We start from the raw sequence: 18,592 nt of genomic DNA, 5'->3' as shown, positions 1-18,592 counted from the left end.
CCGGCTGGTGGCAACCATTCTGACGCTTTCCAAGATTGAAACCAATGAAACCTTAAACAGGGCTGCTATCCATCTTGTTGGGTTCAGGCCAAAATGGCTGGTCAGCTGCTCGGCTCCATGGCTAGGCGTAGGCTCTCCGTGCAGGAGCTGCTTTGCAACACCCAGCCGTTTCACGTGGGTGAGGTTTCTATGTTTCTATCTGCGGAGCAGCATTTAAGTGAGTCTGATGCTTGCGAATGGAACTGGGATGAATTACTCTGTGCTTGCATGGCTTCCTCCAACTGCCCATAGAAAACTGCATGAGCTGGGGATTGGTGTGGTTTGGAGAGGGAGTTTCTCTTAACAGATGAAGTGGGTGGTGAGACTTGGGCTTGCTCTGCTCTCGCTGAGTGGGAAGGTGGGAAACGTGGAATCCTGATACAGTTTTAGGGGGCTGCCCTGATCAAAAGCTGTTCCCTACCCCATAGGAAGGCTGTGCAGCATTTGCTCCTGTCACCAGGTCGTATTGCCTCTGGGACTGTGGATGGGCTCTGGGGCATTCCACATCTGGGTAGCTCTTCACAGAGATGGGGATGACATTCACAGAACCCCTCTTGTTCCCAAAGGAAGATGGCCGCCCCATGTAACTTCCTCACATCATATGGCTGACGGAAACCTCAGCTGGTTGAATGAAACCCTGACAGAAACTGAACTTAAATCCTATTTTTAGTCATTCTTAAGAACAACCTAACACAATTGATAGTTACATCTGTGGGCTTGCACCCACACACGCACAATTGACACCGATTAACTGGCGATTCTGTACACAATACTCATGCTACAAACCCTTACAATAGTTCATACAAATGAAAATTCACCCACACTACTTATGTGTTTGTGGCATAGGGTTTTTATTCCAAAACATTCCATATGTGAGATCTCAAAGCACATAATACATTATTTCATGACGGAATGGCAAGGTTATTATCAGGTTGATGACCACTCCGCTGGTATCGACTATGGGTCCCGGAAAGCTACGTGGGAACCAGACTGAAAGGTATCCTCGAGGAGACGGTTCACCAAATCTTCGGCCGGCACATTACAATCCGAAACCTCCCCGTTCCGCTGCATATCCTGAAATTCGCATCGTATCTCTGGATCTACAGAATCCGTGCACACTAGCTGGAACATATCCGTGTCCAGGGGACCTGCGTGAAAGAGAGAGAGTGGAAGAGGGTCACTCAAGAGCAAGAGGCAGCTACTTCTCGTCAGACACCTGCCTGAATCGGGCACTTCAAGGCAACCAAAGATGGTAGAAGCAGGGAAGCAGTGAACGATTGAGTAGGGGGGCTGGTGGAGGACAGTAGTTGGCAAATAGTGTGGGCGTCTGGTTTGAACTATGAGAGTACATAACTAGGTACCCACAATCTGCAAACATCTGGCAAAAATTGACAATGCATGGGGGAAAACGAGTGCAATACGTGGAAAATTAAATTAATAGCTGGGGATTTAATGGCAAACACTACAAAACGGTACAAGTAGCTGACTCAATATGATACCAAAACCACTCGGCGATGTGATTTAATGTCTGTAATGATGGCCATTGGCCATACCTCTCAAGTGGGATGGGGGTGGTACCTAAGCAGATGATGTCTATGCCGGACAGAATATATTTTGACCATTCAAAAGCCAACAATTTTGCTCTCGTCAATTACCTAATTTTGCTCTGATTCAGCTGTTGCGTAAAAAGCTTGGTGTCTAGCAGCGGAAGCAGGAGGAAATAGCCAGAGTAAGCGTAGCCGTGGAAGCGATGATGGAAAAATCAGTGTCCCATGCTTGTGTTTTGTTTCACAAAGAGTCTCATTAAGTTTCAGCTTTAAATAGACAAGGCCATGGTACTAAATTTCAATTATACAAATTGTGAATCCATTTTGTAGGCATCTTAGACAGGGAAGCCGAGCCACCCACCGCTCCTGAGAGTTTTTTAATGGCTAAGGAGGGAGACTGGGGAACAGAGTCAGGGGAAACCACTTTTTCAGTCATGTGACCATAGGAGGCCATATACTGAGGATACCCAGCAGCTCCTCCAGTTCTCCTTTGGGCTCTTCAAAGGGACCCCAGCTGCCCAAATTTGACACAGCCCACATGCTAAAGGAGAAATAGGTTGCATGCGAAAGATAAGGGAGCCCAGAATAGTTCAACAAGGGTCAGCCACTCATTGTGGGGTGGGGGTTAAAGGCAATAGAGAGACAGGAGAGGTGCAGGGAACCCTTGGTGTTAGAATGTGATTTGATGTATTGCTCGGCTCCTGGCTGCGGCTCCAGCCATGGGGTGGGACTCGTCCAGCCGCTCATGTCGAGTGTGTGAGCTCTGACCCGGAGTGCAGACCGAAGCTGAACAGACCTTTTATAGAAGCCAGTGGAAACACTGAGCGAGGACTGGCACTAAAATAATGCGAGAAGATGAACACACTAATATACCGTGGAGCTGGCACATAGTATCAAGAGGCTGCCATTATACCACTGTCTGATCCCAACATTGCTGCCAGGCCTTTTTTAATCTTAGTACACAGGGCATAGGACTATCCCAATTATGGAAATAGACAACACCTGAACACAAGTGGAACCCAGAGCTAAATACAGGGATAGTTAGGTCAACCCATGAGAGGATGCATTGTATATGTATTTGGGAATTTATAACGCGCACCTGACAAAATAAACTACATTTGGACACTGATCTTCAATGAACTTTCAAGCAAAATATAAAATAGTGTTATATTAAATAAATCATTTAAACACCCATGTTTTAGAGCTTTGCGGAATGAAAGCAAAGAAGTAATGTACCTTAGCTCAATGGGCAAGGATTTCCACAATCGTGGTCCATAGACCGAGAAGCGTCTGCCCCTTCTTTGAGCGTGAAGGGATGGTAGAACCTTTATCACTTTTCTATCTTCAGGCCCAAGTGATCTTGTAGGCTGATAGGCGGGGGTCATGGAGACACTGGGTAATCTGGTTGCCAAATTTGACATGAACATGCAGCAGTATGCCGACGAAACACATCTATAGCTCAGAATTTCATCGCAAAACTATATGAACCGCATTGCTGAGTGTTTAGTTGGAAATCAAAACATTTTCTAAAGCTAAATCAGTGTAAGACAGAATTTCTGTTAACGTATTGGTCCGGTGGCCAATCTTTCTTTTTAAACTGGTACTCCTGGGCAAAAATCCCCGGGTCAGAATCGGGATTCTCACAGCAGGTTAAATCCCTGGGCTTTACGCTTGAGTCGCCCTGATTCCACGTATACAAGTCTCCATAAAATCAGCCAATCGCCATCTTGCTACTCTGCAAGGTGTGAACCCTGTTATTTCCCAGCTTTACCTTTCAGACTTTAGTGCAATCTTTAGTCTTACCCCGCACTGATATGGCAATTCTATTCCGTCTGGAATGCCACACTCAGTCTCGGCTCCTCTTAAGGCAGTCTTTTCATGCTGCTGCCCACTTAAAAGTGATCATATGACACTGATCCTACACTCTTTACATTCAGAGCCCAGGATTGTGATTGGTTATTTATAACCCGCTTAATACCCAGAGGTTTCTAAGCACCGATCCAGAATGGAACCTGTGTTGCTACGCGTCATCTTGTTTCCAAGGCAAGCACGTTGCCCCTGAGCTATCCTCCCAAGAGCGTTTAAGTTACTATGTAGTGCGTAAAACGCAATACATTAGCAAATACCCAGCTATTAATCAGAAAAACTAAAACGTTCAGGGGTTACAAGAGGTTTTAGGAGTAGGACTTCTTTGCGTCTAAAAGGCTGTAAATAGAAGTCCACTATTCTATGAAAGGATATTTCTCTGGAGCAGGGGTCTCTGCTTGGAATGCTCTGGCTATTGCCCTTCAACTGACTACTGACCATTTGAAGTTCAGAAAAAACTTGAAGCCTGGCTGTGGAAAGCAGCTTTTTAATGGGCGCTTCTGCAGAGCGGGATTTGATTTATGATGTCATTATTATTCCGACGAGTGTTGACAGTCTGTATTTTGTATTCTACTTTTCCAAGTATTTGAATATGTAAAATTGTAAAGCCCTACGATGCATTAGTGACTGAGTCGTGCTATGGAAGAATTTGAAATAAATTGCAAAGAGTCAAAAACTGGATTTATCAGTCATACCCCACACCAGATAACTTAGTTATCTGGAGTGGGCAGAAGTAGAGCAGTAGGTCGGCCTTCAGGGGGTTGAAATTCAGCATGTTCTAGTTCATCCAAGCATCCCTTTCTGCATGCAGTCCATAAATTGCTCTACTGTGACACTGGGGGCATCCCCTAAATAGGGGACAACCAGAGTTTCATCAGCATACCTAGGAGTATTTTCACATGTAACCCCCTAGAATCCTCTATTCAGGTGGCCAGGGGAGGGCCATTGCTCTTGGATCCCATCCCTAGGGGTGGACGAGCGAGGGAGAATCACTTGGGTATGGGGAATCCGGGGTTGTCTTAGTGGGAAGACCCCAGGTGAGATGTAGTATTCTGATGGGACCATAGAGGAGGAAGAGGAAGTCTGGGACGCCTTAATGGGATGTATTGATTCCTATAGCTCTTATCCAGGTCTCATGGTCTTTGATTCCAATTCCATCATTAGTGACCCAAGAGGGAGAAAGAAAGGAGTCAGTTGCCTAAGAGGGGGGAAGGAAGACGACCCAAATGAAACAAAGACAGAGTTCTTGTTTTGAGATCCATTCATCTACCGGTCCAGGTTACAGGGAATACCATCAAGATCCCTGTTGGTATAATCAACTGGCAGACATAAGGAAGGGGGCAACCAATCCCTTAAGTAAAGATAAGATTAGAAGATGTTCCCATACTCTGTCAACTCCCTAAACCCTAAAAAAATAACCAGAATGTACTTGAATCTCCCCCTCCCCATTCTCAACCAATACTGGGACGAGGAATAGGCGAACAGGAGTAGTGAAGATCACCCATAGGAACAACATGGGGAATGTAAGGGAAAACGGCTATGGAAAGAACTCAAACTGTCACACTGATAGAGTCAGGCAGAGTCAGGCCTTTGCTAATTATCAATCACACGTGACTCCACAGTGTGATCTTTCTCCAAAGAATTAACGAGCTGGAGATGTTGTTTGGACCAAAGAGGCTAAGGAACAGAGAGCAGCAGGACCTGAAAGATGGAGAACGGCGTACCAAGAAGCCGCACCGGTGTGTGAAAAGGGTTGCAGCATGGGTAAGGAGCCTGAGTGAGGCACACTGCAACCTGCTGTTGGCAGACTTGTGCCTGTCCCAAGGGCGCCTGAGGGGCAGGTGGTGAGAACCTGACCAGAACCCCATGTATCCAGATCAACCACTCATCAATGCAACGCTGCCCGGTCAGTTTCATGTCAGTGAGAAAGAAACTCGGGTGCGTGCGGTTTGTCTGGAGCAGAGCGGGAGAAGGACACTGTTTGTGAAGCGCCACAGAGAGGAAAAGTGAAAGAGGTCCGAGCAAGTTTGTGAAGCAGCACAGAGAGGAAACGTGAAAGAAGTGAGAGAATGAAGCAGAAAAATGAAAGAATCTAGTGAAAGCATGTAAAGCAATGTTGCGTGGAAAACTAATAGAAGCTAGAGAATGCTCAAAGAATGGTACAGAGCAGAAAGGTTAAAGGAAATATGATAAATACATAAAGAGCAAGATATAGATAAGGAATGCAATAAAAAGGAAAAGAGCACCGGCATAGCAGACAGAAAGTCAAGACATTAAGAAGGTGCAAGTGTGCACGAGAAAACAAAAAAGTGCAAATGTGCACGAGAAAGTAAATAAAGTGCAAGTGGGCATGAGAAAGCGAAGAAAGTGCAAGTATGCACAAGAAAGCAAGAAAGGTGCAAGGGTGCACAAGAAAGCAATGAAGATGCAAGTGTTCACAAGAAAGAAGCAAAATAAACAAAGGAGAACAAGAAGGGGTGCAGGAAGCACCTGAAGGTGAAAGGTTTAAAAGGAAGAGCAAGGGATCAAGAGAGGGGTTACAGATCAGAGTGGTCATGCCTAGGAGGAGCAAAGAATTGGTGGTTTCGAAAGTCTCTGACTGTACCCCACAAGTGACGTTTGTGTGCAAGAACTGTATATGAGAGAAAGGTACATCCTGACGAGCTGAATTTGGGTTTACTGTAATAGTTCAAATCTTTATTCGGAAATAAAAGAATTCCTGTCAAAGAACATATAATAAAAATATAACAGTAAAATTCATTAAATAAAACCAAATCTTACAGTCTATGGAAATGAACTAAAATCATTCATTATTGTATACAGATTGCTTGCGTAACATAAGGGCTAGCTCAATGTATTGTGGGCTGTCAGCAGATCCAGTACTGACAATAAAAACCCGAGTGCTAATTGCACATGTCTATACTTACACACTCTTAATATCGGAATTATGAGCTCTTTCCTTGGTTTCATTAGAATGGGACAAAAGAATAGAAAGTGTAGCTGGTCATTCTATCGCTGTCACAGCAAGGGCATCTCCTTCTCACAGTGTGATTTGTTGATGAGAAAAGTGCCCTTTCCCCATTGAACAAAGGATTTGCCCTGAATGCCATAATTACAGCTCTTTTGCAGTAATAAAATTGTACACTCTGCTTCTGCAATTCATTTGTGCTCCTTATTCTCGCTCTATGAGGAGAGAAGATATTTATTAATTTTCTTTTATCAGAGTTACCTGTCTGCAGTTAATCGCTGAAAAAACTGAACTAGGCCAAGCTCTTGTAAAGATTGTTTTATATATTCTGGCCAAGGTGAAGCAGCACAGGAATTTGCGGTCATAAGGTCCCTCACCAGGGCTCCGGTTATTGACAATTGTGGTTTCTCCCATAACCGTATCCAGTAAATCAAGGGTTGTATTGGAACACGGTCTTCCAAGTAGGCATTCGAGTTCTCTATGCAACAGGTGTGCTGGAAATCCTTGTGGCAAGCCCATGATTTTCTTATGGAACACATTTTCAGTAATTTGTTTTTGTTTTTGTTTTGTTTGATGGTGAGCCCATGCGGCCGCTCTGTATGTCAGCAAAGGTACTGATTTTGCCTTATAAATTCAAAGGGTGTGATCCAACTTTACTCTGAATGTTATTTTGGGATGCATTTACAGTTTGATGCTCTACATGAGAAAGCCAGCCCAAAGCGGTAGAGATCGTCAACCCAAGGTAACAAAACAATTTGACCCATTGAAGACTTTTCCCTGCTGCTAGTAGGGCATTCCCTTGTGGATTGCTCTTGCCAAAGCACATAGCCTTTGATTTCCCTTCATTGATCGTCAGGCCTTTTTCTTCCATGTAGTCATTAAATCCGTTTATCAATCTCTGGAGGGTGTGTTTTGTACTGGCCATCAGGATTGCATCGTCTGCATACAAAAATGCACAAACCCTTTTGTTGCCTATCCTTGGGACATAGCTTACCAAGTGTTGTAATGTGCTTTTGAATGTAGGTGGATGCTTGTGATGTCATGTACAATGTTATTGAGTGGATGAGAGAATGTTGGTGATGAGAGTTCCTAGCTCAGGCAGTTAGAGAGATCCACCTGCTTGGGTGATAGGAGCCAGTGTCTGTTCTGCCTGTCTTAAGTAAATGTTCCTAAGACATCAAGCTGATGTAACCTAAGAAGGTACAAATAAAGCTAAGAGGAACATACTATGTGGTAACATAATTTCATTGGCGATGAGGGTGGTCTTCAGTAATTGAAAGAACCTACACAGTAAAGAGAAACAAGAAAATTGGGTAACCAGGCTGCTGCGGGGAGTGCAACAAGAAGAAAGAAGAACACACTGCCCCCACCAAGTAAGTCCCATCACCCAGGGAAGGCATGTATTAATGGCAAAGTGTAAGACTAGAGGGGCACAGTGGAAGATGGATATGTGCCCAAAGGTAACAGTGGGATCCCAAGAAGACCCTAAGCTCACGCTTATGTCCCAGGGCCGGAAGGGACTGAGGATCATGCAAAGAACGGGAGGAATTCTGAAGTGCAGCTCCACCAAAGCCAACGAGCTACAGGGGTGGAGAAATGGTGCCTGCCATTGTTTACATCCCAACTCAAGTGCTTAAGTGTAGAAATTAGAAGCTGATGTAAGCCTCATGGTAATTTGGACTAGTCCGAGTCGTACATTTGAAGAGCAGTGCAGATACTAAGATGCTGAGTAAACGTGTTAATTACCTGGTCAAGGGCAATCAGATGCGGAGCGGCCGTTGGAAGAACAGAGCTCAAGGTACCCGCGTGAAGAGAAGGAATGATGACGCAAAGGAACACTGTGGCTGGGTTGTTGAAGGCCTGGAACGGCTGCCTCGATCGTCACACTGCAGATACGACGCACACAAGGTCTGAAGAAAGGACTCTGTGACGTGTTACCAGCGTCTGTGAAAAGGGGCGCATAACAGATCCCGATGGGTCGTTTCAGGAAGCAGCCCATCGAACATCAGTGAAAGGAGAAGACGAAGCTTGTTTAAGGTATGGGCTGAAGCTGTGACAGAGGCCAACAGAAAATCGCACATCAGGTGCGCAATGGAAGCGACCGCGATCATGAAGGAGAGAAAACGGCACCACTTGCTGTAAAAGAAAAATGATTAAAAAAAAGGGCAGAGATTTGCACAGACAGTTGGGCATCTGAGATGAAGGGAATCTTCGGCTGGGTATCGCAAGATTAGTTGCGGATTGGCCCAGCGAATGTAAAAATCGGGCGACAAGGTGCTGTACTCGATCCAAGAAGGGAATGGTGATGAAGAATTGATTCCCTTTCTTGTGGATGGGTGAGGGTCAGATGAGAAGTATTTAAGGTACTGTTTATGGTTTCAGGGGTATAGTTTCCAAGGTACTAGCCCAGCCAATGTGCTTGGAATGACCTGAAGTAAGTAGTGTGAGGGCATGGGTATCTGTGTGAGATAAAGCATAGAGCATGGTCAATTGAATGGCCAATTGAAGTATAGTGTCATTGATTTAAGATGACTGGCGACGAAGCATTGCAGGATTAAGCCTTTCAGGTTATAGAGTCTATGATGTGGACAGTGAAGATATAGAAGTATATGATGGACTTATATGACGTGCATGCATGCTGTTTGTGTTATGTCCAGTGTTCTACATAATGAATCTTCTAGGATTTGCAGCATTAGGTTGCATGAATGCAATATGGACCTTTAGGATTGCAATTAGAGTGGTTATGCTGTGTTAAGTGACATGAGTATGTATTATGTTATGTGTGAAGTTAGACAAAACAAACCTTCGAGGATTTGCAGGATTAGGTTGCGTGAACGCAACAAGGACTTGTAGGTTTGTTTGCGTCAGTGCAACAAGTAATGTTTTGATTTTTAACTTGCAAGTTTTGAAGTTTTTCTCATGTGGGAAAAGTTGAGAAGTTTTCAAGATGTTAAAGTGTGGTATGAGTGTGCCATAACAGGGTAGGCCTGTGTTAATGTAGGGAGGTCATGTTTTGCAAAGTTTTAAAAGAAGGGCGGGTGGTCATGTCCCCTGTCAAAGATCAGAAGTAGGGATGTCCAGTCCCATAGAAGCAGAATGGGACGTTCATGCCTCTGCAAGTGTAAAGGGGAGGACATGCCTGCCACAAGTCTAGAAGCGGGACTGGAAGTTCCCATAGAAGCAGAATGGGATGGTCATGCCTCCCGCAAGGGTAAAAGGGGAGGTTATGCCTGCCACCATTGATATATGTTGGGATTGGTAGTTCCCTCCAAAGTGATCAATGGGGGGGTCATACTTTCCACAGTTGTTTTTACAGAGTAGCACATCTCTTCAAAGGTGCATTGTTATGGTGAGTATGTGTATGTGGTGTCTCGGGAAGTAAGGGAGATGTGTTGTAATGTGTTCCGTGTGTGAATGTAGTGTCTCGGGAAGAAAGGGAGATGTGTTGTAATGTGCTTGTGAATGTAGGTGGATGCTTGTGGTGTCATGTAGAATGTTATTGAGTGGATGAGAGAATGTTGGTGATGAGAGATCCTGGCTCAGGCAGTTAGAGAGAGCCCTGCCTGGGTGATGGGAGCCAATGTCTGTTCTGCCTGTCTTAAGTACCTGTTCCTAAGAGGTCAAGCGGATGTAACCTAAGAACATGCAAATAAAGCTAAGAGGAACATACTATGAAGTCTAGGAGGTCACATCATTTCACCAAGTTAGCTAGAAAAATAGGCAATGCGTTTATATAGAGATTGAAAAGGAGTGAGGCCCGGACACAGCCCTGTCATACTCCGCGAGAGATCTTAAATGCTTGTGTTTCTTGGCCTTGCTTACCCACTCTTACCTTTGCTGCCAGATTAGTATGCATGTGAACCAAGATCTTTAGCAGCTCACCCAGCATTCTAATCGAGTGCAATGTGATACAGAGCTTACCATGGTCGACACAATCAAATACAGTCGAGAGGCCATGAAGGCTAGATAGAAAGTGCTGCTGCGGACGCAAACATATTTATCCAGAACCAAGGCTAGATTTACCATCTAGTCAACTGTTCCATTACCCTCTCGAAAATCATATTGGTATTCTGAGAGGATTTAGTTCTCAGTGACCCAAGCCATGATCTTATGATATAATAATCGCCCAAGCCACTTAGCTGAGGTATCAATAAGGGAAATCTGGTGATATGTTGGATTGGTTCTGTCTCCCTTTTTGAAAATTGGGACAATGATCGGTTCCTCCATGAATTTGGAAAAATCTTCAAATGTTATGTTAAATATTAAGGTATCAATGGGTACCAATATCGTTTTATCATATTTAAAGAATTCGACTGCAATTGAATCCGGTCCTGCCGCTCTACCGTTTGCAGATCCAGCAAGCTCCATCGCACCTCCTCCATCGACACCACCAGACTCGGGCCCATGTTATGGATATTATTGGAAGTCATTCTACCTCTGGTGCCACCGACCTTCTCGAGGTAGCAATTTTCATATAGTGCTGAGAAAATGCTGATCCACCTTGCCTCACCCACCTGTTTGGTATACTCTTTTACTGGCACGTTCTCAGTGCGCAGGCCATCCGAGATTACCTTCCTATACTAGTCCCTTGTGTTGCCCGATAATGCAGCCCTCTCTAATTTGAGCCAGGCATGTTCTGCTTGCTTTTATTTACTAGATTTTACTGTGCACTTGTACAGTGCCCTGGCTTCGATGATGTGTGCTGGGGAACTCTTTCAGCATATTAGTACTTGCAAGAGTACCATTTTGCATTCAGCATTAAACCATGTCGATCTTTTTGGGCCGGATTGCCGGTCTGTAACAGATTGCCTGAATTCTTGGGATACGCAGGTCATTATGCCTGTCTTTGTTTGCCATATGAGTCTCTGGGTTCAGGCATTTTGCTACATTTTCTATGGTAGTGTACATTGACCTCAATACTAAATGATCTTGGTCCAGCATGTCCCCATCGCACTGTTTTATACATATCAGTGTTTGTTAATTTCGGTCCAGTGATGGGTCTCTCGTTCCGCAACCATAAAGCTAGAACATGAGGGTTGTGATCGCTTTCGAATCTGGGGAGTATCTGGAAATCCTTTATAAAGTGCCAGTCCTCTACACCCAGGATAATATAGTCGATTGAGTGATCATTCTTATTCACAAAAGTGTGTTTGACTGGAGTATCACACCTGAATCTCCCATTCACTGCTCTAAGTCCCAGGCTTGTCAAGACATCCATACATTTCCTGCCCAGAATGTCTGTTGCAGCTTCTGACAGGTACGGAGGATAGATGCCAAATGTCATATCCTCATCCATAATACTATCATTGGACCCTGTATAATTCCCTATTTTTAGGTTGAAAGCGCCACCTATCATGGGTATGATATTTAAAGAGCGATCTTTATAGTTCCTGAGGTCCTCCATTACCTCCGACATAGCTGGGAACGATCCTCGGCGCTACTGTCACGGGTTGCATTATAATTATCCGCTATGTGCCAGGCACTGCCATCCACTAGCATCACGTCTACTATCAGCAGAGTCGGGGAGGTATGGAACAAACAATGCCCCCTAAGATTAAGCGAGTGCGCTAAGTAAAGTATCTAGAAAGACCTCCACGTCTCCTGTCATGAGCAGATGCTGCTGCCTTGGCTGTGTAGACCTCAAATCCCGGCAACTGTATCACATCCAGAGCCATGTTTCCTGGAGTAACAAGATCCCCATGTTTCCTAGAAAAATCATGAAATCAGGGTCCTTCAACTTTGTCTTCAGTCCAGCCACATTCCAGGAGACAATGCTCATGGTGTGCATGATACATTTCCTAGCATTAGGGTCCAGAAGGGGCAACATGCATCATACACTCATTCACAGTGTCCTTTGCTCTTGGTGTTAGCATGCATAGAGGCAGTCTTGTCAAAACATTTTCCAAGGCTGCTTAACTCAGATCCATTACATTTTCGATAGCTGGTTGCCTGTCCAACTTCGCCTGTACAGGGTTGTGTGTTTGCGTCCGTGATCGCGAGGTCTCCTTGATTTTGCAAAGCGGCAGTAGCCAAGTGTCATGTAGATGGCATGTTTTGTGTGGCTCATCCCGGTAAACCTTCATGCCTCGAAGTGCCAGTGCGTCTGCACAGTTCAATATTGCTGCTCAAGGTGTTTGGTCACCATCCCAAATCTGACATTGCAGCTGCCACAAAACATACAGTGCGGTAGAATTCGCGTGACTCTGAAGATCTTAAAGGTTGGGTCATTGATTCCCAGGACCTCTGATACCACCTTTACCAATGTTCTCTTGTAAGAGTTTTTACTTTCGTGAGTGTTAAAACAACAGATATTCTCTTCTCACCAGTCAGCCAGGAGATCCACTCCATCGCTTTCATTTATCTTAGTCACAGGGTCTTTGTTTTTATTTCTGCTTACATCCTCATGATCCATGTGGGTTAATTTCCTAGATTCTCGTTGGTTTTCAGCAAAGTTTGTGATCTCTGTACCAGGTGTACAGTCTTTATTGTTTGCGATAGTGATCAAGTCTTCAGCTGACTGTAATGCATTTTATCAATTTCTCATTTCCTTTGGTAACGTCCACTGTTTTCTGATCTGTTGGGGGTGTAAACTCAGTGGTGGGCTTGTCACAAAAGGGACATGACAAACGCTCCTGGGGGCCCACCAGATGTTGTATAAGCCGGGCATTCCAGGGAGCCCCCACAGGTATTTTGGTGGTTTTCAAGTTACACCCTTCGAGCGGGGTTGATGCACAGGTCTTTATTTCTCGTTCGGTCTGTGTTCCAGCTTCCATTACAGTAGGTTTTTTAGTGTCCTTCGGTAACTGCGGAGCGCCACCCCTGAGGCGTTTGAGGATAATCTCAATGCACTTGTCCACACGCTGCCGTCCTTAATGCGTAGGCCTTGCATCTTGCAGATCTCATCAATAATATTATCTATTGACAATATGATGTCAATCAGCCAAATCTCTAGTATTCCTACCTCCCTTTTTCATGCAGGGTCTCGGGTCCCTCGCTGATGTTATGCACATTTTCTTAATTTCCTCATCTGGGAGCAGGGGGGATTGAGTGGGCTGAGCACGAGAGTGTCTGTCCTGTGTTTGTTTGGCCATTACATATAAGTCTGGATGGGGCCATTCCCCTCTGGAGATCAAAACATTAGAGCCTGGAGTCCTCTTTAAAGGGCCTTGCAAATGTTCTCTTTTTCTGTGTTTCCATATTCTTCTTGTGTATGTCCACCACTAAACCCCTCCATATTTTCCATGGGGTTTATAATCAGTTCCTTAATCAAAGGGACTGCTGATTTATAGTTTATGATCTCAAACTCGTTATATACTCCTTTCCTGGTGTTCCGGTTACACTCTTTGTCAGACTCTGTAATCATGCCCATGCCCAAACGCCCTATCATGATGGGCGAGTGACTTCTCCCGATACTCAATGAGTCATTGGCCATAGTTCCTCCGTGCGTATTGGTGGTGGTAAGTTCTACTGGTCCCAGGCAGTTTTCCATATAGTATCGGTCTATTGATCTCACCAGCGCTTCCAAGACCGATCTATCCGAGGGACTCAATCCCATAGCTCCCACTGATCCCATCGGCTCGGGTTCCGTGGAAGGTGGAAAAAGGAAAGGGGGGCATATGTGCCTAGTGTGGATGATCGAGAGGAGATGCCTCCATTTGGAAGTCTGACTAGGCTATCAGATTGGTAGGGAAGTAGAGAAGCTTCCTGGTGTATCTGGACACTTAGTTCTTCTGGTGCATTCCCAACCTCCCATAGATCTCCCGGGACGGGGCCCGCTGTTACATCTACTATCTCTTCTTTTTTCCCTCTGTGAACAGTCGCAATAGTAACAGTGTGTAGAGGTGAGGGCAGGGCAGCAGGGGCATCAGGGACATCTACAAATCCATTTAGTGCCGTCTTGCCAGGGCCCATTTTAATAGTAGTTTGATAACGATTGCCCACTGGTTTGACTGATTTTACCGATTGTTGCAGAGCACGCATGGATGTAAGCTGACTCGCCGGCTTGGCCACTCTTGGTGTCCCCCAACCCCCTTCTTTGACCTGGTCTTTGCCACCATCTCAGAGGGTAGGCTGGTAGGTGAGTGGAGAAAGTGTACACCACTCTACTTCAGTCAGTCAGTGTAGCGCAACCTGGGGGTCTATTCGGCGCAGGCACAGTCGCTAGTCCCCACAAGGGAAACAAAAGCTGCAAATCATGCAGGGTGTTGTAATTGCAGCTCTCTAAGGAATGCTGACCTTCTGTGCTTCCAAAGCGCATGAACGCGTGGCCATAGGCAGGACTAACAAACTCTGGAGAGATTATAGGAGACTATGGGGTATGGAGTTGTAGGGCCTTGTTGCAACCAAATTCGTACTTCAGCACCCACTGAGTTTTGCTATGCACATGTTAGCTCCCCCCAAGATCCCCTAGCTCATCAGGACCGCAACAGTCTCCCACAGCAGTCTCCTGCAAGACCGCAGTTCGCGGGCCAGCTGGTTCTGTTCGACCTTCTCTGTATGTCATCTGCTGGGCGCTTCTCTGGGGACTCCTATGTGTTATCGTGAACAGGTGGGATAAAATTAACAAACTGGTCCTTGCCAAGCTCCTGCGGTGGGGTGCAGCTTGTACGCACCACCTCGGGTTTTCAGCATGGCTGCAGGGCTTCAACAGCTCACTTATGCTCATCAGTGCTCACCAGTGCCCACCAGTGCTTACATGTGCAGACGACAGACCCCTCTCTCAAGGCTCAGGGCTCCCAATGTCCCGATGTCAATCTCGCGGAAAACAGGGGGGTGGTCAGGTGCTGAGCCCGAGCCTGTATCACTGCAAATCTTTCCGTTTCACTTACCCTCTGTTAGTTTGTTAGAGAAAAGGACCGAGGGTCTCAGGCATCTCAAGCATCAGCCACACTGCGCATACATGTCCCAGTGAAACCCTCAACTTCCGTTGCTTCTGTCGCAAGGTTAACAGCAGAAAAATTTATGTTTGAAACAAAAGTGGCCTAAGTTCGAGGAAGGGAACCCTGAGAGGCCTATGCCAAACTTGCTTTTATGTTCAAGAGGGTCCTAAGCTTGGGGAAGGGAACCCTGAGTGGCCTAACAACGTTGAATACATATTGGTTTGTGATACCAATGAAGTTAAAAGCTTGGGGTATCTTGAAGAGGAACTCTGAGAAGCTTGAAGAGGAACTGTGTATGTTTCTTTTTTGGTTCTGTTTTGAACTTGGAAGATTTAAAGCTTGAGGAAAGGATTCCCAAGGAATTTAAGACATTGAAAGAGTTTGAGACTACTGCAAGAACTATGGAGAAGGTCTTCTGAACAGTCCTTTTGGATTGAACTCATTTTTGTGAAATTGACCAACTTACTCCTCCGGAGAAGACCACCTCAAACCAACCTTAGTTTCCCATGTTCTGTTGAACCACTAAATGTTTCTTTTGAAAGACTTCCAAACATATTTTGTCAAACAGTGAGGGCAAGTATAGGTTTAGACACAGATGGATTTTTACTTTGTACTTTCAGACTTCAACGGCCCTTAGAAACATCAGTTAAGGGATCCATCCCTTTAGATTTGGGTCCAGTTAGGCATTGTACCAACCGAGAAACTTTAGTAAATAAAAGGTTTTGAAAGATCATCTTTGAGTCTGTCTCTCTCTTGATACCAGGCCTGTCTCTCACCTCACTCTGGTCTCTCCGGCTCTACCTTTTATACACCTGCAACCAATTAGGTTGCAGGTGGGAGGCTTCTGGCCCGATTGCCTGGCCACAATTAGTGAAGCATTCTGTACATGCCTGACCCTTACACCAGTCTGTAGGCCTCTACCTCGTCTCAGTACTAGAGTGGTGAATGAATCTGTCACAGTGCATTACTCACTTCATCCCCATCACAGTGGAATGAATGAGTAGAAATGAGGGGAGCGGGTTTACAACAGCCTGTAAAGGTAGGGGGAGGGTGATGTTGGTTTTTATTTGGAAAAAGAGGGTACTATATCTCACCTGTGGATATCCTCTCCCCAATCCCCAAGTACCCTCCACCCACATCATCCTCCCTCGCATCTCCACTCCCAGGGTCAGGATCCAAAAGCGAGATCCTTTCCCTGGCAAACTGAGAAGAGGATCCAAGGGGAGTCTGTTTGAGGATACTATCCCTGAAGGTGGACAAGTCCCAAAAAGCAAGAGATGCAGGAGTGGGTGGTGATTCAGCCAGGTGGAAGGTGAAGATGTTGTGCAGTGATGGACAATGTAGACTAATGCTTGCCAAAAAAGGATCCAGAGAGAGGAGGAAGAGACTTCATAAAATAAATTAAAAGCTATGCACAAAGAAACCCCAGGTCCTGGAGAGAGTGAGGGGAGAGCAGTGTGTGACGGTGTCGAAAGCAGCAAAGAGCTGCAAAAGGATGAATATAGAGTTTGGAGTGGTGAGCATCAGAGAGGAAGTTCTCGGTGGAATGTTTACTATGGAAGCCAGATTGAAGTGGTTCTTCAATTCCATTATCCTCCAGGTATTTAGTGATCCAGTTGCAGACCATTTACTCCAGGACCATTGAATAATGGGGAAGGAGAGAGACTGGGCAATACTTTGCTGGAAAATTCATGTCAGCAGAGTACTTGTTCATAAAAGAGTTATGACAGTTGCAGACTTGAAAGAGGCAGGGATGCGTTCAGTAAAGGGAGAGGTTCAACAGCTCAGAAATAATGTTGAAAAGGTGAAACAGCCTTGCAAATGGTGGGTGTCAATTCAGTAGATGATAGGAGCGAAGCAGTTTAAAGTGAAGGGGCAGGAGTATGGGGGAGAGGTGGTGGGCATAAGGAGGGTGGGAATGAGAGAGCGAGGAGGGCAAGTGCATACTGAAGGTCAGAAAGCCGTGGTCAATGGAAGCGCCATGATTAGGGGAGAGACAGAAGTGAGGTCCTCACATCTTCAAGGTAAGGGGCAAGAAAGGCCTGCTTGAACTTCCTATTAGTCACAATCGCCCCTCAGACATACATCTGTAGCCCGCTGTCACACATACAATGTTACACTCAGACTCGCACATTCACACTGTTACTCACTGGCACAATCACACACCCGCAGACACTGTCACTCCCATACCTTCTCCTACAATCACAACCTGCCACACAGTCAAAAGCGGTCTTACACCCATATAGGTGTACATACTCACTGTCAGATTCACATACTTACTGTTGCGCTCACTGAAACACACACACACAAACATACACAGGTATAGTAACACAGACTCACATGCACTGTCCCACACACTAGCAGAGACACTTCTACATGCGCTGTTAGAGACCTGCATGCACTGTCACTCACTGTCACAGACTCCCGCATCTCTATTTCTTGAAACCTGCTCACTGAATCATATACATAGTCAGAACAAATACAGTGACACTGCGGCAAAAATCCCAAAGTTACATGCTTGATTGCTTGCAATTTATTCTGCAAGGAGATAAATTGCATGCAATCAAGCATGTAACTTTGGGATTTTTGGCACAGTGTCACTGTGTTTGTTCTGACTTTGTCCTTGGACTGTGGAGTATCTGGCAACACACCCACGCCCGCAGGTAACCTGCGGCCTTTCCCCTGCCAGGAACTATTCCGTGCAAGCGCTGTGGACTCTTTTGACTTTGTTGCTACAGGGATTGTTTGCTTTTGAATCATATGCATCTCTCAGTACCACACATGCCCATCAAGGAACATTCCGTGTATTCAAAAGCTCTGTCCATACTAGCTTGTCCTCTTGTCTTCTTTTGCATTGCATATTTGTGTCATTATCTTAATAATAGTTGCTTCATCCTTGTAAAACACAAACATGTTCTTATCTCTCGATCTCTCACTCTTAATAACTCTCTTGCAGTCATGTTTCCAGTCACACATCAAGATATCGCTCTTCATCAGCGACTCTGTATCCTGCTTTTTTCTCATCTTACAGTGGCAATTCTAGCCTATATAATGAGTACAGGTTACAGACTTCCTTTAGGCACACCTAAATTAAAAGGAAGGTTGTGTTTGCACATCTTTGAGGCAAGCCTCATGGCATATATGAGTCAGACAGGACTCATAATTTTCTATGGGCACACCTAACTTAAAAAGGGGTTAGTATCGGCATATATTGTTGAGCCAACTCACCACTGTGCATTGTTAGCTATTGAGACTACTAGAGGATATAGATTGGTCTAACCACTAGATTGGTC

The 18,592-nt window shown here is 45.2% G+C and overlaps 1 protein-coding gene across 1 annotated transcript in view; it reads right to left on the bottom strand.

The window, feature by feature from the left end:
- Positions 1-866: 866 nt before the first annotated feature.
- The window catches only part of LOC138516856 (sepiapterin reductase-like), a 217,543-nt gene continuing 199,817 nt past the window's right edge, over positions 867-18,592 (bottom strand). Inside the window, exon 3 of the mRNA XM_069632300.1 lies at positions 867-1,187. Coding sequence (XP_069488401.1) covers positions 997-1,187 — 191 coding nt within the window. The 3' untranslated portion in view covers positions 867-996. The remainder of the gene's footprint in view (positions 1,188-18,592) is intronic.

Source organism: Ambystoma mexicanum, chromosome 6q (genome assembly GCF_040938575.1).
Source record: "Ambystoma mexicanum isolate Mex_15411 chromosome 6q, UKY_AmexF1_1, whole genome shotgun sequence".
NCBI classification, from domain to species: Eukaryota; Metazoa; Chordata; class Amphibia; order Caudata; family Ambystomatidae; genus Ambystoma; species Ambystoma mexicanum.
This window is presented reverse-complemented; position numbering and strand designations above follow the sequence as displayed.